The sequence below is a fragment of the Dreissena polymorpha genome, chromosome 15, assembly GCF_020536995.1.
Source record: "Dreissena polymorpha isolate Duluth1 chromosome 15, UMN_Dpol_1.0, whole genome shotgun sequence".
Taxonomy (NCBI): domain Eukaryota; kingdom Metazoa; phylum Mollusca; class Bivalvia; order Myida; family Dreissenidae; genus Dreissena; species Dreissena polymorpha.
In genome coordinates, this window is record NC_068369.1 from 32,235,737 (window position 1) to 32,258,960 (window position 23,224).

General features: G+C 33.9%; 1 protein-coding gene across 3 annotated transcripts; it reads right to left on the minus strand.

The window, feature by feature from the left end:
- Window positions 1-5,761: 5,761 nt before the first annotated feature.
- LOC127860319 (uncharacterized) lies at window positions 5,762-14,830 on the minus strand. Of its 3 annotated transcripts, none has more exons than XR_008039697.1 (8): window positions 14,749-14,830; window positions 12,291-12,461; window positions 11,954-12,060; window positions 11,643-11,754; window positions 9,295-9,489; window positions 8,272-9,057; window positions 7,484-7,518; window positions 5,762-6,685 (listed from the first exon to the last, which is right to left on the minus strand). XR_008039697.1 is itself a non-coding variant. In XM_052398326.1 (8 exons), the coding sequence occupies exons 2-8, from the start codon at window positions 12,424-12,426 to the stop codon at window positions 6,659-6,661; spliced, it is 738 nt and encodes a 245-aa protein (XP_052254286.1). In that variant the 5' UTR covers window positions 12,427-12,461; window positions 14,749-14,830; the 3' UTR covers window positions 5,762-6,658. The 3 variants fall into 3 exon arrangements, 1 of the variants encoding a protein (XP_052254286.1); XM_052398326.1 differs by having other exon boundaries at window positions 8,272-8,397; XR_008039699.1 differs by having other exon boundaries at window positions 8,272-9,489; window positions 12,310-12,461.
- Between the last annotated feature and the right edge of the window lie 8,394 nt (window positions 14,831-23,224).

A 23,224-nucleotide genomic window follows, 5' to 3' on the forward strand; every position in this document is an offset into this window, starting at 1 on the left:
TTGATGTTGTAAGCTTTTGTGTTTGTCAATATATTTTCGGAGTAGAACATCCTAACGACTTAAGATACATCTTATTAAAGTTCTATATATTGAACATTGACATTTTAATGCTCGATTGGTCATTGTTGGCTCGGGTGCTACATGAATGTACCACGGGTACACTTAAGTATACTTTAATGTACCCCGGGTACGGAAAATATATACTTAAACATACCCTGCAAATTAAGACTGTGCCCGAGTTTAATTCCCGACCTAAATCCGTTAAACGCGCTACGGAATACGAAACCAAATTCTGTTTGAACAAAACCTGCCTCAATATTCTTTTTTGCGTACGAGTTTCGATAATATAGAGGTCATTTTACGGAATATGGACATAAATATGAATAAAATTAATTTGAAAAAAAGATAACAACGACCAATTTCGCGTTAGAATTTCCGGGTAAGTTTAAGTATATTGTCCGTATTTATGGTACCTTTAAGTATAATTTAGAGTACCCGGTGTACATTTAAATAGTACCCGAATCGATAGTGACCAATCGAGCCATATTAATCGCAGTCTTATTTGAATTTTTATATTCTTCTCATGTAGCACCCGACGCCGACGTATTAAGAGACTGGTATAGCTGGCACATGACATGTCACCGTATCAACCAGACCATGCTTAGCTGGCCGATGTGGATGGATTGCGACCGACCTGACCTGAGTACCTCGTATCCCGTTTGGCTCTACGGCGTTGAGGTCGATCTACTCACAGTACTTAGTACACGTAAATAAATATTGTTCAAAACAACGGCACTAAAATACAAAATAACCATCATCTATAGAAATAACCATATTAAAGAAGTTTTAAACTATTATTTGTATCAAGTTTAACTCTGTATTACCGTTCTATTTGTGGTTTTTCTTTCCAAACAAAAGATCACAACACGATCTCGATTTATAGAGAATATAATGTGAATTTTGGATAAATATCAAGTTTATCATGCGAGGTTAAGAACCATGGTAGCGCGAGGCTGGCCTATTATTCCCCATTTTCCATGTATGAATATCAAATATCACAATTTTGACCCCTTGGTTCCCTTAGTTTCAATTTTTGGAAAAACCCGAGTATGTCATTCTCAATCTAGCGATAGTATTGAGCTCAAGTTTAAAATACGATCTTTGTTATACGATTGATTTTCATCTGGTAATAGTATAAAATAATGTGTGCATAAACAATTTTTAAATTTGTCTTTACACGTTTATTATACAGCAACAAAAATGAGTGCTGCTATTTAAGTATATAATTATCCCAAATCCATTAGTATTCGTACGGCATGATTTTTCGTCCATTTAGTGGATTGACCGATCAGCGAATTTAAGATAAAAACGAATAATAAGTTTGTTGTCGGTTTTTGTTGTTGTTTGGAAATATTTAAATTTTGAGAATGCATGGGTCCACTAAAAAAACAAACACGACATTAACTATCGACGAATACAAAACGAATTTACAGTATTCCAATAACCCCGATTTATGTTGCAGCTCTAATTTTCACAATCTCACAACTCGAGACTCACAAGGAAGCGAGAACGAGATGTATGAATGGTAAATTAATTCAAAATAAGTATGTTTTAGTGATTACTATCTGTAATATATCACGATAGCCTTTTTCGGCGATTCAGATTATTTAATGATTATTTCCTATTTAACACATTATTTTAAAGACTTAACAAGTACATATACTGTCGATAAAATTATTGAGAGCTTAATTTTAGACCGCTATATGGTAACCTGTTGATTTAACCCATATATTTCATCAGGAAGTATACTTATCACATACATTTCATATAACGTTTGTGGATTGTCTTCTCATATGCCTATCTGGATCTAAATTTCAGATACAAGTTCGTTTTAACCCGATTTGTTTGTCCTGGAAACGGCGAAATCTCAGTGCACAGAACATCTATCAAAGGGCATTTTTTCCTTTCCGAAAATAAGTTCCAATGGTTTGAAAGACATTCAGAATAATGCAGACATTATTCAGGTTCCTTTCTGGATCATAACTTTGAACGTACAGGCTTTAATTGGGACTAGGTAGATTTACTTTTTGCAAAATTATGACATCGAAGTGTGGATATATTAACAACCGAAAATCATTCATATTGTTCGGTGATAAAGTGTGTTATTCAAATAGACTTTTTCGTGAACACATAAATTCGTAGATTTTTTATTTTTGAGAAAAAAAAAGAATTTGTGTTGATAATTTTCCGAAGGTTTATTTTAAAGTCGTCTTTTTGTCAAAGAAAATTAACGTAACATGAATATTAATGCTTTTTTAATATTCACGTTTTTGATAAGGTGTCCATCTAAGGCTGATTTTTGGTTTCTGAAACATTTTACTAATAATGATATCATACACATGAGATATATACAAAAAAAATCGGTTTTACAACAAATTAATTGTCAAAGGCTATAATGGATGCTTTTCAAAACATGTGAAGGAATTGTAAGAAGGATTTCAATTTCGACCCACGTATTATCACAGACAAGTAATTTAATCAATAGCCAACTTACTTTTTAGTTTTCTTTCTCGATAGATGACTTTTTTACACAAAATGGTTATTTTACTTTTATAAATAACATTTTCTTTCTTGTAAGTATGTGATTGGTTATTTGTTTTAGAATAGCATGTTACACTATAACAATATGTTGAAACGAATCATTGTGCTATGGTTAGATGTATGGTAACAATATGACAAATATGAAGATATGTTAAAATAATATTAGTGGAAAGTAAAGCGTATGCACTCAAACACGTGAGCCTCGTTATGCAAAAACTGGGCTTAATACACGTGCGTAAAGTGTCATCCCAGATAAGCCGTGCAGTCCGTAAAGGCAAATCAGGGACGGCAATTTCCGGTTTTATTGAACGGGTCTATTCTAAACGGAAATCATCTGAAGCGGAAAGTGTCGTCCCTGATAAGCCTGTGCGGACTGCATAGGCTAATTTGGGACGACACTGTACTCCCATGCATTAAACTCAGCGTTTTCAGAAGGAGGCTCACAAAATTGCAACTACCGAATTGTACAGCGCCCATCACTACACCTTTGTGTTTCTCACTTGACCAGGATGGCTTGTTTAATGACAAGTGTTCAGAAAAGTATTCGTCCGTGTGCGTTGAGATTAAGGCTATTTGGTTAACATAGACTAAATATGAATAAATCAATCAATGTTTCCACTGTAAAAGTAGACATACAGGTAATAATTTATGAGTATTGTCATTAAGACGCAAACATTGTTGTTGTTGTTGTCGTGGAATTTTAAAACATGACTTTTTCGTGGACACATACATCGGTTATTTATGATTTTGGAGAAAAACTGAGAAAAATTGTGTCGGTCATTTGCGTATGTTTTTATGTTAATTTGGTGGAGCGGTTAAAACCGTTTGGTTTGAATATAACGCAGCCGATTGGTTTTCTTTTTTGTTCTTTTACAGCTAAATCTCACGACACAATAACCTACTTAGGCAGAACTTCAAGCGTTCCGTTTTATAGCTCGGCCTTGACCTCTGATGATACGTCGATGAATACATCATCCAGCGCAACGCAGGGCCCACCCAGAGCTACACAGTTTACTGATAGGCTAGTGACAATACCGATCACCGTGCTAGTGTTGTTCATGCTATACAAATGAGCCGGGCTCTGTGTGCGTAAAATGTCGTCCAAAATAAGCCTGTGCAGAACGCACAGGCTAAACAGGGGCGACAGTTTCCGCTGTTTTGAGGTTTTCGTTTTTAGGTCTTTAAACGACATTATACGCACACGCATTTACCCAGAGCGAAACTCCTAAAAAACGAGGTTTTGTAATAAATTGACCTAAAATGACCCTACATGTACGAAACGTGAATGTCTTTTGAATAGTATAAGATACTTACAATCGACTTCAGATTTGTGCTCAGCGACGCCGACGACAAATAGAAAATGTGGTTAGGAAAATGGCATTGAACTTTGGTATTTTTGACCAAAATTTAACCTGATTTTTATATCAAGAAACGTTTTATTTAGGTTTAAAATCGTGACCTCTTTTCAATTCCTCTCTAATTACACAATTGCCAACGTAAATTATTCTCATCTTTGTGTATCTTATTATTGTAAGAGGACTTGTTCACAACTTTTCGTAATTCTGAAAAATTTTATTAAACGAATGTGCTAACTAAATGAAATATCTGGACTAGTTTTTGATGATAAGAATAACAAGGAAAAAGATGTATACACATTGCATTGGGGTCAAATTCGGGACCTATTAAAGCAAAAGCTAACGCTACACCGTGCAGGCTTTAACATTAAGGCGGTAGTGTTCACGCACGCTTTGCTCAACTATCGAAGACAAGCTTTACAAACGCTATAACATTTTTCCGACTTCGATTATTGATTATCCATTAGTCAGAGATGTATTTGGATCAAATTCGGGACCTATAAGCAAAAGCTAACGCCACACCGTGCAGACTTTAAAATTAAGGCGGTAGTGTTCACGCACGTTTTGCTCAACTATCGAAGACAAGCTTTACAAACGCTATAACATTTTTCCGACTTCGATTATTGATTATCCATTAGTCAGACTTGTTATTTTTCGTGGTTGAATATGCATATATCTCACCTCCTACAAAAATGACCTAATCCGATTGGCTCAGAGCGGTCACGTGCCGATGGGGTATTTTCCATAGACCACGAGTAGTTTCCGTACCCATCGAGTAATAGAGTAGTCGGTTGAGATATAATCGTTACACTGTTAGTAACTGACGGTGTATGGGGTATACACCCTCAGTAATTTCATACCATACGAGAGCGAATCCCACAGTTACTTACGGTGTAACTAATAGCACTGCATGCACATAAAAGACACATAAACCTGTCCTGTGAGTAAACATGTCGGTATCGGCATACCACTAAGAGTAAGTAAGGAAAACATTACATTTAGTTTTAGTTGAAAACATATGCCAACCAATAGTAACAACCATAGTTTGTATAATAAGTCTTTATCAATCAACAACCGATTATCATGTGTTTTTTACAATTCGATTGATGACCAAGTTGCAACAATAAGCACAGTACAGACATGTCGTAAAATATTCATAGCTTGTTTTTTCCTTTGACTGAAAATTATTGAAACGGTGTTTAACTTTATCCAATCGGACAAAAAGAGGATGTACCAATATTTTATGAATTTTCATGCCTTGAATTGAACAACCAATGTATAAAGAACTCATACGAGTCATCAATCGTATTGGTATAGACGACACGAGTCATCATTCGTATTAGTATAGACGAAACGAGTCTTCATTCGTTTTGGTATAGACGATACGAGTAATCATTCGTATTTGTATAGACGATACGAGTCATCATTCGTATTGATATAGACGATACGGGTCTTAATTCGTATTGGTATAGACGATACGATTCATCATTCGTATTGGTTTAGACGATATTTTACCGTTGACATAAGCGTGCATTTAAATTCATATTTTTCACACTGTATATTGTTGAAGTCTTACATCTTGATTTTATAAATATTGTTTTGTTCTGCGTATATTTCACTAATATTGTTAACAATAGCTATGTTCTGTTAAACGTACACCGTGTTTATATGTTTATTTCATTATGTTTTGTGGTTGAAGTCAAATTGATTGAGACTAACTTGGCACGGAACATTTTTCGTGTAGGAATACGATTGTTAAATGATAATTTGTGTTTGGTAAAGATTTCAACTAAACCAGATTTATCCTGAATTACATTTATTGATTTAATAATAAGATTTAAATTTATATAAAATTAATGTGGACTTGTTATTTAATTAACAGGTAAACGTCATAATAAACAATAATAAAAAATATATTCCTCATGCATACAGGTTTCTTTACAGTTCCTTATCACACTATGAACACTTTAAAACTTGTCTCTATGTAAATTCAGGGAAGTTATTGGAAAAAAACCTAACACATAGGATAGAAACATAGTGCTGTTAAGAAATTTCGAGTAGCACACACGAATCCTTAACAGTATAAAAGAAGCATTAAACCAAATAAACTACATGTATGCGTGTGTTATACATAAAATAAAATTGATGTGCATTCACTTTGCATGTGGCTATCAAATGTTCATAGTCATTTGTTATTGTGGTGTTTGTATGAAGGTCGATACAAGACACAACGTGGCGTTTTGTTTTGAAAATACATTTTCGTATTTAGAAACAATTAATAGTGTAGAACATATAAAAGATAAAAATAAACATCTTCATACAAAAGCATAGTACAGACATTGGTACATAGATTTGGAACGTAAAATGAAATCCATGAGGCTGACATAACTTAAATTAGAACAAAGAAGTGAACAAATGTGTTTCACAACAAAAAAAACGTTTAATTAGTTTTGAGATAGCTTCACGTATGAACCTTCTGCACATTTTCATATGAAACCGTATTGTAATATTCTGAAATAATAGTATCTCCTGTGTTGTTAAAATTGCTTTGTGTATTAGTATAGCTAACGGTCCCTACGTCCGAATCAACATTTCCGCCAAGTACACAATAACTATCATTGCTTGCATTTCTGTCAATCATGCCTTCATAATTCGTTTCTTGTCTTTCTCCAAACTTTCGTTTGGATTGGCCTTCTGTCGATTTAGGCTTCCAACACGGTAACACTCTTCTGAAATGATAAAATATAAACGAAACATATCGTGTAGATATAAAAACTGTCTCAATGTTCTCAATAACAATATTGACTATGTCAGTCGACTTTGCGACGAGTTTCCCAGTCACGTGTTTGTACATCGGTCCATCCCTGCCTCATAAATACGTACGCGATTCCTGCTGATGTAATATTTCTTATAGGTTTGTCGAAATTTGGCCACACAATAAAAATCGCAGTGTGTGTTGGGGGCAGGGAGAGGGCTTACAAGGGTCATGGGTGGGGCCAGGACTGGAATTGATCGTTGTCTTTAGTCTTAATTTAGTCTTTAGCTCTAATTAAGACACTGACTGCAAATTGCCAGTAATAAAAATCGACATACCAATAAAGTGTCTTTGTGAGACACTATATAAGTTGGAATTGCTGGGTAATAATTTAAACAAAACATAACTAATTTATAGAATTGATGGTTAAGATTTATTAGTTGGAATATTCTAAGATTAATAATATTACATTACCACTAATTGACATTTAGACCTTAAGGCATAGGCCTTATATCAAGATACTTGGTATGTGAAACCGTCTTATTGGCCTGGGTAGGAAAGTTGTTGCAATTTGTTGCTAAGGTACTTGCACCATTATTGTACTGTCACTCTACATATGCTAAATGTAATTGACCCTAGAGCAATATTAGTGTCTGATGTTAAAACTTATGTTTTGACGCGTATTTCCCTTAAACAATTGGTATTAAAATGTATACCTTCTTTTGAGTATAACAATTACAACGGCTCCACCAACGAGAAACAGGATACCTACCGAAACACCAATCCGTAGTCCCAGCGCGGGTAATTCTTAAAATACACAAAGACAACAAACTTCCAAAATATATCAGAATAGATGTATATAAACTTGATGCTCGTATCTGACAGACATTTTACCGACCAAACTAACGCTCGATTTGTCATTGTCGGCTTGAGTACTACTTAAATGTACCCCGGGTACTCTTGAGTATACTTAAATGTACCCCGGGTAATGAAAATATACTAAAACGTACCCGGTAATTATACGCATAATTGGTCTATGTCGGCCTTTTTTCAAATTAATTATGTTAATGTTTATGTGTATACCTTGTAAAAACCCATACTTAAAAGCATGTTGAAGCAGGTTTTGTTAGATAAGACATTTGTTTCGTATCCCATAGCGCGTTTTACGACATCGGATTTTGGGCTGAAATAATACTCGGATACCGTCTAAATTGGTCGGGTACGTTTAAGTATATTTTCCGTGCCCGATCGGGCCAAACTAACGCATCAAATTCGGTACACTTATCACGATTTTGTGATATTTTTTATTGCTTTTGAAGAATATCTTTTAATAATAAAAGTGTTTTACAATGCGTACAGCACGTTTTTTTCATATTTAATTCCAATAAACCGATGTATAACATAAATATGAAAATATTTCTTATAAACGAAATAGTAGTAATATGAAATAAATGTTAATTTCTATCATTAAACATCCACATATCTTAATTGGAAATGTATTTAACATACTCTTTAAAAAGTGACTAAAACAAATAAGCAAATAACGATACCAAGCCATACTTTCTGAATTGGTGTGTCTGCTTTCTGTAAGTATTCCGTCATCACTGGTTGGAAATGCATAGTCCGTTGTTAAAGTCGTATGTATTTGTGTTGTTGACAAGCTCCTTGTAGAGCCAAGCGTAGTTTCTGTAATATAATCGGTTGTTTCTTGGTGTCTTGACCGGTAATAGTTTGCGCTTTTATGCACTGCAGTGCATAATACAGTTTAGCATTTATTTTTATCGAAGGCACTTCCTCTTAATGGCCCCACATATTTTATTAAAAATATACCTTTGCTATTATATTGAATTAATTGACAAATTGTATGGTTGCGTTGAAAAAAAACCTTCATAATGTACGTACATCTTATACTGATACGTTTGTTAGATTAAAAAAAACACTAACGTATTATAGGAACACATGCATTACTTGTATCTGTTCTCAATGTTAAATAATGGCCACTAAGGTTTCTATGAATTTTCAAACATTTTTTTGGAATACGTGTTACCTCTAAATGAGCGGTTATAAGGACAATTACAACTATATAAAAAAGCGCTCGTAATATTTCCAAAACGCCTTAACTTTCTCTCATGTCGTCTACGACTGGAGCTATCAATAGATAGGAAAGGTCTACAATTCTCAATAAAAATATAATTTTGCTTAGAGTCACAATTCACAAATAATATCAACATTGCATTCCTGTGACACAAAGAGCTCTTTTCGTGGTATCAGTGTTTGCAATCCAACGTAGCACACTGCTGGTGTTTGCAAACACATAACTGTCGGCTGCAGATCGGTAAAAGAGGTCTGCAACATTGAGACTTTATATTAAAGTAAGTTATACTTGAAATATGCTTAAAAGTGCTTTGAATGAATTATAGATATTGCGCGATTAACAAAATGATGTGTTCTTATTTTTATGTCTAAATTAACTGATCGTATATCGAAATTGAAAATCATTGAAAAAGCGTCCTCTCTTTATGTGAAATCGACTTTAATGCACATTCTAAATTGTGTGTTTATGTAAGAAATGCAATATAAAACCTTTCAAAGAGAGTTGTATTAGTATGTTTGCCCTGAAAATCCCAGTCCAGTAGTATTGTGTGTGTATGGCCCAAAAGCCGGCATTTGTTATGCTGCGTTCAAATGATGGATGCCGTCCAATTGTTAGGCATAATCTATTCCCAGTCGACCAGTCATACGAATGTACTTTTTCCACAATGGCTCTTGCAGTGAGATCTTCAAATAAAAATGTGAGATCTTCAAATAAACAACACAGCATTTTTTAATAATATTGAAATGTAATATGCATTCGTGTTTACACATTACATCTGAAGTCGAACTAACAGGTCAAATATAACATAACAAAATAATTATCTGTATATATTAGTCAGTGTGGTCATCACCAACGGTTTGGCTTTAGATAGGTATGATTTAATCGCTAATACGATAGCCGGATTTGCTTGACAAGAAAACACGAAATAAATATAAAACATAAAATTATAGCATGTATCGTTATATATCGACAATAACCAGTCACTCTTTTACTCAATTAGTATAATGTATGCGCTAAATGTGTTTCCTATATTTGCATTCCTTTTTGTTCGTTCGTGTTTTGCACACGTGTAATGGAGCCATATAGAGAATACATGGTTGGTGTCGAGATGGAGAAAGTTTATCCGGTGAGGCTTAGCAAAAGAAAATAGGGCGAGCTTTCTATTTTTCGTTTTCGGGCCGAACCGGATAAACTTCCTCCTGCTCGGCACCAACCATTTATTCTATTTATCCTGCTTCATACCGTTGACACATTATATAAAAGACAAATGATAAATTGGCATAGCAATATAAATATTGTCGTCGAGCCTCATACATGTACACAACATTCCATACGACCGAATAACTATGATTGTGACACGTAAAAATAGTTCCATTTTAAACTGTTCCTTTTAATACTTACCAATTGAAAATATTAGAAGAAATAAAAAACGAATCGAGAATGTGATATTTTTCTTGGTAAAAATGAAAATACAAAATGCAGCAGCAAAACAAAAACTGAACTTCATTAACCTTAATGACAACTTTAATTCATTGCTTATAACAATAAATTACAACGATATACACATCCATTTTTTTTGTTCTTCCATCCCTTTGTCGAAATTCATTTTCTGTTTTTCCATCCCTATTATCGAAATGTATTTTAAACCACACTATTTTTTATAGCCTTTATATCAAATGCTAACCACTCTGATCCAAACTCTGAGAAACTAGATAGTATGTTTTGTCTGAGAAATGACGTCACACTAGAGTAGACACGTCATAAATTGCGTAATCAAGTAGATGAAAATGATTAATACGGAAAGCTGGCTCGGTTATATATTTTAAAGAAGAAAAACATATAACGATGACATGCATGATGCGTTCCAATAAATTTCAAAGGTCAAATATTAGGATATGTGAATCGTCACAGCGTGCGTATGAATACACTACTTCCTGTTGACCGGAGATAGGAAAATTTATTCGACCCTGCTTTATTTGGTCAATGTTTGCAACAGCGGCAGGATAAAACAAAATACTTTGTGAGGTACGCTTCACTCGATTTAAATCGCCTCACTACTGAAACTGATATATTCATCTTGATGTGTACTTTAATGTATTCACGCATAAAGGTCAGTTTTAGGTTAACCTTGGCGAGCAATACTTATGTTTATAACATTTCAATATAGTACAGAAATGATGTGTTATTAAACGTTCGCTACCTCGCGCTTTTAAGTTCTGAAAATTTCTGGAACATTTTTAAAAACTGGAGTCTCCGGCAATTATCTGTTGCAATATAACTCAAACCTATGTTCACTCTTTTTCAATGTAAGACATGTCCCATGTCGTGGTATAATATCCGTTTAACTCATTAAATCCACAAAGTTTGGTAAATAAAATAAAATAATACATGTATAGGTCGCATTGCTACACATGGTTTGTACAGCATATTTTCTTGAACACGATTGTCACGTAAAATGTGGGTAATAATACGTCAGACAATCTCCGTCACCGACATTTGATGCGTTTACTGTGTGTAACACATATTGCATTTAGATACGGAGTTTTTTACAATTAAACTAATAACATATGATTTATATGAGAACAAGTGGATGGAGATTAAGTGGAATCATATTCCTCTTAATTATGTTTTATTTCCTGGAGATAAAACTTTTTTTTCGTAATTTCATAATGCACGTTGGGTCTATATTGTATTATATATGTGTCTGCTTTCAACAAAGTTTGACCCGTATAAGGATAGTATATCCATATAATTTTTTGTTTACTCTTTTGAACCTTAGTTCGTAAATGAAAATGAAAACATACCATAAACCAATATGGATATGCAAAAGCGTTACCGTTTATCTGGGTGTAGATCTCAGAACAGTTATTGCAAATGCTGTTTCGGTCACCACCTTTGCATATCGGTTGATTTGTGTCAAAAGATCCCGAAACGCAGATGCAAACTGTCTGTAAAAATCGACCAAAAAGAAACATACTTTACTGCATTATCATTTTCCTTGTGTTTTGTTTGTTATTGTTGTTTTATGTTTTATTTCATGTTTGATTTGTTATGGTTTATAAATTATTTTACAGAGTATTTATTCTGTTATAAATGCAGATTTTTTAAGCATTTTAATAACCAAAACGAATTTAATTAAATTTTTACCCCATTACTTGTCCTTTTTATTTCCAATTGTCCACCTCCACATATTTTATAACAGTCAGCGACTGCGTGCACGTGTACCCCGTTTTCGCCCTGCAGACTTGCACAGCCTATTTTATAATCGTATGATCAACAATCCGTTATAGCTAAATCAAATATTTTAGTACGTGTTAAGCACAAAATGCATTCAAAGTTTGTAAAAATAAAGAGTTCATGTAGTATAATTCAATTTATGTAAAAGTGTAAAGTAACAGTGGAATGTATTCAACATTTAATTTAATTTAACTAATCTACTATGTACTTAAGTAATTTTACTATCAACACGATAATAATGTCATACCCAATAGTAAAAATGGAACCTTTGCATAGATGTATCCCAACCAAACGTCATCGCTATTTGACAATGTCTCGTTAACCTCAAAAACTCCGTTGTGGTATTTGAGCTGCGGTTCTCCCAATTTGCATGACACATTCATCCATGTAGTGATGTTGCTTTCATAGTAACTTTCAGCTAAACCAGAAAATATAATGTAACGCACATAACGTATTAAAAGAACATTAACGGCTTATTTATATAAAAAATATGTGATTAATTAATATACTTTTTTAACTTATTGCCATATCAGCACACAGCAGTATCGCTTAGCTTGTAGAAGGTAGGTAAGTTATTCTGCTTCACCCGTCGTTTACGTGGGCGTCTGAACTATAGTAGGGTTAAAGTTTTTCGGTAAGCTATTTTCACAGGATTGCTAAATAAATTTCATTCAAACTTTAAACATATCGTGTTGAACATCTTTTCAACATATATCATTTAAAATTTGAAAAAATAGAGGCCTATTAAGTCACTAAAAATGTTGAATATGTTAAATTCTCACGGGAAAAAAAATCATGAATTGTTCGGCAATATAAATTTGTCGAATCTTAATATCGATTTGTGTAAGTATTTCTTAAACATATTAACACGAATCCATTATCCGTAAATGGCATGCCATTTTAGCATAGCACGTGTTTGTGTACACATTCCTAACAATTTAAATGGTGCTATGTGTGAATTTGGACAATGTACGCTATTCATTAAATAACTAAACACGTTTGAAAAGGGTACCCAACAAAGTATTCACAATCTGCTAGCATTTAAATGATTTCTCTGCTGTTGTTTTTTTTGTACGATTGAGTCATGATTATTGCTTTTGGTAACAAGTCTTTATTTTAAGATTTTACATAATAACCTAGTTTTCGGTGTGATCTAAATATTAATGTGATTACCTTGCTTACAAAGTTTCAGCATTAATGGGTAATACATGAGTCTTCCAGAATGGTAACATTGTTAAGATTTGATAACGTAACCGTGTATATTACTCAACTTAAGAAACAATCTAACTTGCCATTATTTTATGTCAAGAGAAACATTCTGAAAACGTATCATTACACTTTTGAACTTAGGAAAAGCATTTCTAATTTAGATTGTTTTGGAGGTAAAAATGCCAATAACAGAGCCCCGTCCGCCCCCCAGAATGCAATTACAGCTCATGCGTTTATCCTTCAGTGTGCGCACTGATTTTGTATAATTTGACGCTAAGAATTCAAGGGCCAGTTTCAAGACAGCGAAAGCCCTCTCGTAACTTATTTTTTTGTAATTATGACCCGTACGTTAAACAATTTGTGATAAATTTCGCTTCGATAACTAAGTAGTATTAGATCATTTGGTAATGCATTTTTGGCAGCTTCACTTTTCACTATATCGAATGACCAATTTGCTGTACAATAGCCATCTGAAGAATACATTTACATAAAAACTTTGTAACCGAGTATAATGCCCGTTTAAGTTTGACCAGTAATACGTTTGTTTACATTCGTCTTGCATATATTCATTTATATAACAACTTTTTGTTTGTTGGCTGACATAAATTATAACAGTACTTGAGCTCCATTTGCGGGAATACAGCATTTAAGTAAGACCCGATTTTGGTTTCGCACGATATTGCATACCATCAACAAATTCGACCTGAATGCCGGCATGTAAATTTTTATATATTACTTTAAACTTCTGTCATAATTGTTTCTGTTTTTCTTTGTTGTTGTTTTTTCACTGTTTTTCAGCGGCATGTACCCGAATAAAAAGTACACGAAAATATTTTATTTGCAACACTGGAACCACAATATTTTTGCTTTTTTTTTTCTTATTCAGCAAGTAAAATTATATTGCTTAATATGCAAAACTTATTTAGTAGTAATTGTCATTTGTCGATGTTAAGCGTAATATGATAATACAAGTACGTTTGACTACATTTTCGATTTGTTAACTTCCTTTTTATCCATTAAATATGAACACTTTAAGTTTTGTTTATTGACATGAATATTGCGTTCTCGTAAGTATAAAAGTATGTACCGTATATAAATGAAGTGATGTTACAATTTATATATTTTATGTATTTATATTAAAATAGTTGCAACAGTAAAATTCGAGCCTTATTTCGGATAAAATTGCTGTAACAAATGCTGTGCTTTATAGTGACATATCTATTTCATCCGAGGAATAAACAGACGTATTAATTATACGGACTGTGTTAGAGAGTACATGGGTATAATAGTTGTACTTGTAGGCAGATTATTGACGAACTTTACCATGTTAATAAAGTTAGCATTTACTAATCTAAAGTTCGAGTGATTTTTGATAAAAAAATTAACAATATCGCGAGTTCATTATAAGACTTAACACATTAAGATTAATGTCGTTTGACGAAATCAGATAATTAACATGTGAAACAAATTAGAAATATAAATTTACATATAGTTACCTATCAATTTTTATGAAGAAAGTATAAACGCACACACAAGTTTGTAAAGCCACATTGTTGATCATCCTTTACGGTCCTGAAGATTCAAATTGACTGAATGAGGAAGTAAACCCGGTCCAAATCGGACAGTAGCGTTATCATTTAAGCATAAATCCTAGTGAGATTTATCTGTAGCTCAAATCTTGAGATGAATTTTTAACGATCTTTTTACGATAGTTAGTAGTATGAAATTGGTTCAACCTGATGTTAGCGGGTAAAAGGCATGTTTAACATTTGTGTAAAATTTGCGATGCGGAAATATACATTTCATCTGACAATAATTTAATTTCCTGAAAGATGTAAAGATAATTGTATCGTGTGTACACTGGTGTTTATGCTTTATTTAGACGACCGCTCTCAACGTTTCTGTTTTGTAACGAGTCAGTTTTATAGAGAAAGACATCATACTGTATTCAGATACCTCGCCTTCTGGTACAGCTGCATATTTCGTTTCCTTAATTATGTATATTCGTCAACATAAATTATGGCGACTTAAAAAGTACTTTCATGGACACGAATCTTTGTGGATTTCTGCGTTTGTTTGTTTTGTAAATGGGTATTTGTGTGGGTTATGTTCCGATGTGTATGTGTTTAATTCGTAGATCGGTGATTTCAATGTAGTGCCGGTGCCTAGCCCACGAAACACGCACATAGTGGGGAACCGGCGACAAATCAGAAGTAAGCTTTAATGCGTAGATCGGTCAACCCACGAAATCCACAAAAATATATGACCCACAATTAATGCTGATCTAACAGTATGCTAGCTGAAAGGCTGAGCATGTGCATGTAAATTTTGAACCTTAAGGCGTTTTGTATAAGAAAATGGACGAAGCCTATTTTCCATTTGCTTTTTCTACAACATTTTGCATGCACAAAAAATAGTTACAATAACATTATAATTTATTTCACAACAACATTTCAAATTGGCACACTGTATGGCAACTGTCCGCACTATAACATAGGGATGTTATTTCTCATTTGAAACCCATAATGTAATCAGAAGATTCACGGAAGGTATAAAATATCAAAGCAATTTGAAGATACAATTATTCCCGAGTCTTCTAACCTTTAAGATGTGATTTGAACAATTAATTAAAGTAATTAACCAATGTCTTCTGCACATTGTCACCATGACATAATTATTCATGAGCATCCTTTCATGGTAATAATGGATAACGAGCTGACACTAACATTTGACCTTCTGCAAATCGCCTTAGTGACCTTAACAATTATGTCTAGTTTTATGGAAAAGCTTCAAACGGTATAGGACCCTAGATCAGGCTATTGACATTGAAGTATGACTTTGACCCTAACATTTCTTAACAGACTAATCCCTCGTGCACATCGATTCATTACCTTAACATATGATGCGAGTTTCTTGAAAGTCCATGACAATGAATACCAGGAACATCGCGGACACACAAGTGATACGGACAGTTAAAGAAAATTAATATAATTCCGCCCTGCCCCGCCTCGCGGCCCGGGATTATAAATATAAATATAAGACAATATGTTACCGTGTAATACATGTACATCACTTTATCGATCTCCAAGTGTATGTTACGTTGTTTGTACACTGTATTTGAATCAATATTTGTATTTTCAGTGTCAAAAGCATTACCTAAGAAAAAGACCACTACTTTATTATATTTAATCACATTACTTTATAGATATGTACTCTCTAATGGTATTGAATAAAACACTTGTTTTGTCTTGTCCTGATTATATATAATTACAAAATGGCAGGTTCAAGTCCTGAGTGACTCTTTGCTGAGTCATTTTGAAATGATGATTTCACAATGCATTGAATAGCAAATCCCCCTTTGGGGCAGTATTGCTTCTTTGTGAATTTGTATCATTTAGGCACTTAGTAAAAAATGATGACAAGCAAATATAGAACATAGTGATGAAAAACAATCATAAAAATTGTAAACAAATAACACCACATTTTAAAGATGTAACATTACGAAAACTATCGATCATTGACAGAATATCGGCTATAATTATCGATAGTTTTTCATATATTTAATTTTGTCGGACCCAGTTTAATAGAAATAAATGAATAAATCAAATTATTGAACAATAGCATGAGCGTGTACTGAACCTGTTGTTTTTGTATAAAACCATTATTCATTTTAAGGAATGTTAAATATATGTTGTCAACCTTCATTGACACTTACAACTTATCAATTTAGATACATGTTACAGTTAAACAAACCAAAAAGATGACATTGATCTTAGAAATAGATGGGTATCCACACAAAAATTGAATTGTAAGACAACGCTACTACGCACTACATAGCTATTGTTATTCATATAACTTATTACCTCACATACAATATAATTAAAAAACAAACATTATTGCACTGTAAAAAATAATTATTGATTTACCTCTGTTGCAATCTATATAACTTAATATAAAAAATATCTGATACAAGGATTATATATTGCACTTTGGGCACCAGGATATTGTAATTGGTGTACTGTCCCACAATAATGGCGGCAGTGCTGCTGTTTTAGTAGACTGATGATGGGTAGTAAAACCCATCCCTCAGTGGAGCCAAAGTGGCCGACTTTCTACTGCCCTTACTGTCCACCTGTAAGATAGTATTGGAATCCTGTCCACATTCCAGCATAAGGCCTGCATGTGTCAAACGTACACATATTGGCGATTGAAGATCTGGGTCATTAGGTGGCAATATCTGACCCATCCATGGCCAAGTTGAGGAGCTTGTGCTTGATGGGGCTGGTGATGTACAACCCGTCCCCTTACGGGCTCACTGCATAACTCCATACTGCAACACAATAAAAATACATTATTACAAAGCAAACTATATACAAAATGGTCAAACTTGCGATAGTTGATACTTATTAATGGAAAAAGGGGGAAATAATAGGATACATAGAATATTAGGTCAATTTTGGACAACGATAAAGTTCATCATGCTCGGCTCGAACCATCGGCAAGCCTCGCGCTACCATGGTTCTAAGCCTAGCATGATACACTTGATCTTTATTCCAAACTCACATAATACGCTTTATATCCCAAATCCATTAGTATTCGTTCGGCATGACTTTTTGTCCATTTCGTGGATTGACCGATCGACGAATTTAAAATCAAAACGGCTAATTAGTGTGTTGTTGTTTTCTTGTCGTTTGTTTGGAATTTACGGGTCCACTAAAAACAAAAAAAGAAATTTCATGCCAACGAATACCAAACGATTTTACAGTATTGCAAAAAAAAAAAACGATTTATGTCGCAGCACGAACTTTCAAAATCTCACAACTCGAATAAGACAAGGAAGCACGCATGGCATGTATGAGTGGTAAATGAATTCTCAATAAGTATAGTTTAGTGAGTTTAGGATTACTCTCTGTGTTATATCACGATAGCCTTTCTCGGCGATTCAGATATTTTAAAATTATTGTTTCCTGTTTAACAGTATTGTAATTGAAGCTTAAAGGCTGATTTTGGTTTCGGAAACATTTTTAGAAAAATATCTCACACATGAAATGTTTATAAAAGATGGTTTTACAGTACATTTATTTTAAATGTAATAACATATGCTTTTAAAAACTTGTGAAGGAATTGTTACAAGGGTTTGAATTGCGACCTATGGATTATGAAAGAAAAGCAATCCAATCAAAAGCACAATAACTTTCTAGCTTTATTCCTCGACATATGTCTATTTTACACAAAATGGTTATATTACTTTTATAAATAACATTTTCTTTCTTGTAAGTATGTGATTGATTATTTGTTTGAGAATATTATGATACACTTTAACAATATGTTGAAACGAATCCTTGTGTTATGGTAAGAGGTATGGTAACAATACGACAAATATGAAAATATGATACAATAATATATGTGTAAAGTTAAGGGTATACACTCAAACACGTTAGCCTCGTTCTGGGAAAACTGGGCTTAATGCACTTCCGTAAAGTGTCACGCAGATTAGCCTTGAAGTACGTAGAGACTTATCATGGGCGGCACCTTCCGCTTGTTGGTAATTTTTGGTGTAAAGAAAGTCTCTTCTAAACGGAAATCCAGTGAAGCGGAATGTTTCGTCCCTGGTTAACCTATGCGGACTGCACAGGCTAATCTGGGACGACACTGTACTCCTATGCATTAAGCCCAGTGTTCCCAGAACGAGGCTCACAAAATGGCAACTACCGAATTTTTCAGCGCCCAACACTACAACCCTGTGTTACTTACTTGACCGGGATGGTTTGGTAAAGAAGGAAAGGTGTTCAGAAAAGCATTCGTCTGTGTGCGTTAATAGTAATAATGTTTGTTTACCTTAGACTAAATATGCATTTTATCAAGATATGCTTCCATTGTGGAATAAGGCATACTGGTAATAATTAATGCTTTTTGTAATTAAGACGCTAACATTGTTGTTGTTGTTCTTGTTGTAAATGTCGTGTATTTTAAAAATATGAATTTTTCGTGGACACAAAAAATCGTGTATTTATGGTTTTGAAGAAAAAATGAGAAAATGTGCATCGGTCATTTTCTGATGTGTTTATGTTAATTTCGTGGATCGGTTCACAATCGGTTAGTTTAAATGTAACGCAGCGGATTGGTTAACTGTTTTGTTCTTTTACAGCAAAAGCGCACGACACAATAACCCATTTAGGCAGCACTTCAAATGTTCCGTTTTATCGTTCGGCCTTGACCTCGGATGATTCGTCGACGTCGTCAACATGCAACGTTACACAGTTTATTGATAGGCTACGGAAGATACTGATCACAGTGCTAGTGTTTGCCATGCTATACAAATGAGCCGGGTTCTGTGTGCGCAAAGATTTGTTCCAGATAAGCTTTTACATTACGCACAGGGTAAACAGGGGCGACACTTTCCGCTGTATGGAAGATTTCCTTGAGAGGAGGTCTTTTAACCACATTATACGCACATGTATATTTTCCCAGAGCGATATCATTTGCAATTCCTCAGAGTTCTCATTTGTCAACATAACTTACTCTCTTTGTTGTGTATCTCATGATTGTAAGAGGACTTGTTAACATATTTTGGTAATTCCGAAATTTTCATTCAAACGAATTTGCTTACAAAACTGTACTATCTGAACTAGTTTTTGATGATAAGAATAACAAGAAAAAAGATGCACACACACTGCATTGGGATCGAATTCGGGACCTATTAAAGCAAAAGCTAACGCTACACCGTGCAGTATTTCAAATTTTAGCCACACATCTTGAAATGAAAGTAAATTTAAGTATAAATAAGAAACATATTTTATCTATGCCAATTAGAATATATCTGGTGGTAACAAGGTAGAAATCCGTCTGTTTTGCTCTTTAAAACTTAAAAGTAATAGCGTTTGTCGAAATGGAAGTATACGTATAGATATAATACGTTCGGTTTAAAAATTAAAATCATGCAATGTTAAGTACACAAATAATTCAGTAAAACACGACTTTGTTATTTGGCCATTTTACCGGATGACTGCGTGCGTGCGTTAACAATAATAGCCAGAGGCTCTGAATAGCATTGTATTTATCAAAACGTTTTTGTCCATTCAGTAATATTTGGGTCTTAAGTATTCGTATAAATTCGAAATTTGTCTGCGCGTTGAAATCTGTCGGTCACACGCACAAGGTTTACCGCTACTGCATTCATTGGGTACTACCTGTAAAAAGCTGCGCTTACAGTTTTTTTATTCCGAATGTTTATCGAGATGTTGTTTGTTTAAACAGTCAGATATCGACGGTTAAAAGTAATGTTGTTTGTAATGTCACTGATTGGCTATTATTACCATTGTGATTTGACAATGAAAATAAGCTCCTTCACGAAACGTATGATTCAGAATATAATCTAAATTACTTTATGGAAGTTTTCCATCGCAGATTTTTGCGTTTATGTAGTTTGTTATTTTAACATGAACGCCTTTTGATTGTCTTGTCCGTAAGCACTGATTGAAAAAGTACAATTGTATTTATTGTACTTTTTTTGTATATTTGTCTCTTTTCGTCATTTCTTTTTGTTCTGCTATGCAAACTAGCATTAATTGTTTTTTTCTTTTATAATACTTAATGTACCAGATTGCTCCACTTGTGTTGTTTTCCCACACCCGGTCTCTTGCTCTGTTTTAAAGGTCCCCATTATGTTGATAGTTTTACTTTGTGTGTATCTTTGCCAACAAAGATGATTGACATAACGCAATATCAATCAACAATTGGGGGCTTTTATATATGTTTGCAGCGATATCTCACAACTTACATTAAACACGTGCATCCATGGAAATACTTGTTTCGTAACATAATAACATCTATTTTCAGTGTTACATCAAAGAGTTTGCATCTGTTCATGTGGCGTTATATTTATACCATGTACGCATGGTTTCACTTTATATACGTGCTAAAAGACGTACAAAATGTAAAAAATCAGCACCGTCCTTTTACATCGGCAGATTTTAACTCAATTATTTTACATTTTCGTGCGGATGACCTTGCATTTACTCTATCTATCATTAAGTACACAATATTATTGCTCTTGTTACTGTCGGGTGACATTGAACTCAATCCTGGGCCATCTCATGTAACCCCTCAAGAATGCAGCCTGTCAATATTCCATCAAAACAAAAGAAGTATTCGAAACAAGTTTGAATATATTCGGGACAATTTCTTAGATTTCGACATAATATGCTTTACAGAAACGAAACTGTCAGGTGACATCATTAACGAGAGTCTGTCCTTAGATGGTCATGATTGTATTTTTCGAAAAGATTATTCTAATTATTCAGGGGTTTTATTAACGTATGTTTCGTCGTTATTTCGACCCACACGATTACTTAACCTTAAAATAGTTCTACCAGAATCTATATGGATACAAATTTTCGACCACTCCAAGTCCTTTTTAATTTGTAATGTGTATCGTTCTCCTAATACTGCTTCTGAATTTTGGGATCGATTTGAAACATGTCTTGATCAAGCATATGACCTTTGTAACAATATTATTATTGTTGGCGATATTAACGAAAACCAATTAAATCCCTCCAACCACAAATTTAAAGATATTCTGTGTTAAAATAACTTATCTAACGTAATTAACGAATCAACCAGAGTGACCAAATTTACTAGTACACTAATAGACCCCATTGCTATAACAAGCACATTGCAGCATTTACATTCAGGAATATGGCGCTACCAGTATGCGAATTTTAGAGAGCTTAATGCTGCAATAACATCATACGACTGGTCCTTTTTGCACACGGGTGATCTAAACAAAATTGTACTCAGATTTACAAAAGTATTTCTTCAATTAGCTTCCCAGTTTATTCCGTCTTCCGATGTCACTATTCGACCAAATGATCGTTCTTGGTACAACTCATCAATACGTAAGACATCCCGCCATAGGGACAGACAAAAGCGCATTGCTATCAAATCTGGTAAAGTTTCTGATTGGTCAGCATATAAACAATTACGAAACAAAGTCAATAATATGAAAAAACTTTGTAGAAAATCTAATCCCCGCCAATATTGGAAAACGGTAAAAATGTTAGTTAAAGAAAATGCAAATAGTTTTAATAGTATCCCTCCGATGGTGAACCCAGATGAATCGTATTCGGTAACTGACACTGAAAAAGCCAATACATTAAACAAATATTTTGTATCCATATCTACAATTGATGATCGCGATCATGACATACCACAATTACACCGAAAAACACATAACACGTGTGACGACATTTTTATTTCTGAACAAGACGTAATCGATGTTCTATGCAACTTAGACATTAAAAAAGCTAATGGTCCTGATGGTATTAGTCATAAACTATTAAAGAAACATCTAAGCCAATAAGTAAGCCACTATCAATTATGTTTAACAGATCGATACATGAAAACTTATTTCCATCCTTTTGGAAAGAAGCAAACATTATGCCTCTCTTTAAAAAAGGTGAAAAGTTCATTCCTTCGAATTATCGACCTATTTACCTTATAAGCTGTGTTGGAAAAGTATTCGAAAGGGTTGTTTTCAAATACCTCTACAACTACCTTCACACAAATCAACTTATATACAAGAATCAGGCAGGTTTTTTACCAGGTCATTCTACTGTTTACCAACTAATTCACATGTATAACCAAATATGTAAATCGTTTGATGAAAAACAATCAACCTGTATCGTTTATTGCGACATAAGTAAAGCCTTCGACAGGGTTTGGCACAAAGGTCTTACACATAAACTAAAAGAACTTGGGTTTTTAGGAAATATTATTGCGTGGATATCCAGCTACTTGTCCAATAGATCTCAGAAAGTTTTTATCGGCTCGTCGTTTTCCCGATCTTTAAATATCAATGCAGGCGTTCCACAAGGCTCTGTATTAGGGCCTCTTTTTTGTTAATTTATGATAATGATATCTATGAATCACTTCTTTGCATAAGTCGCTTTTTTGCTGACGACTCTTCACTAT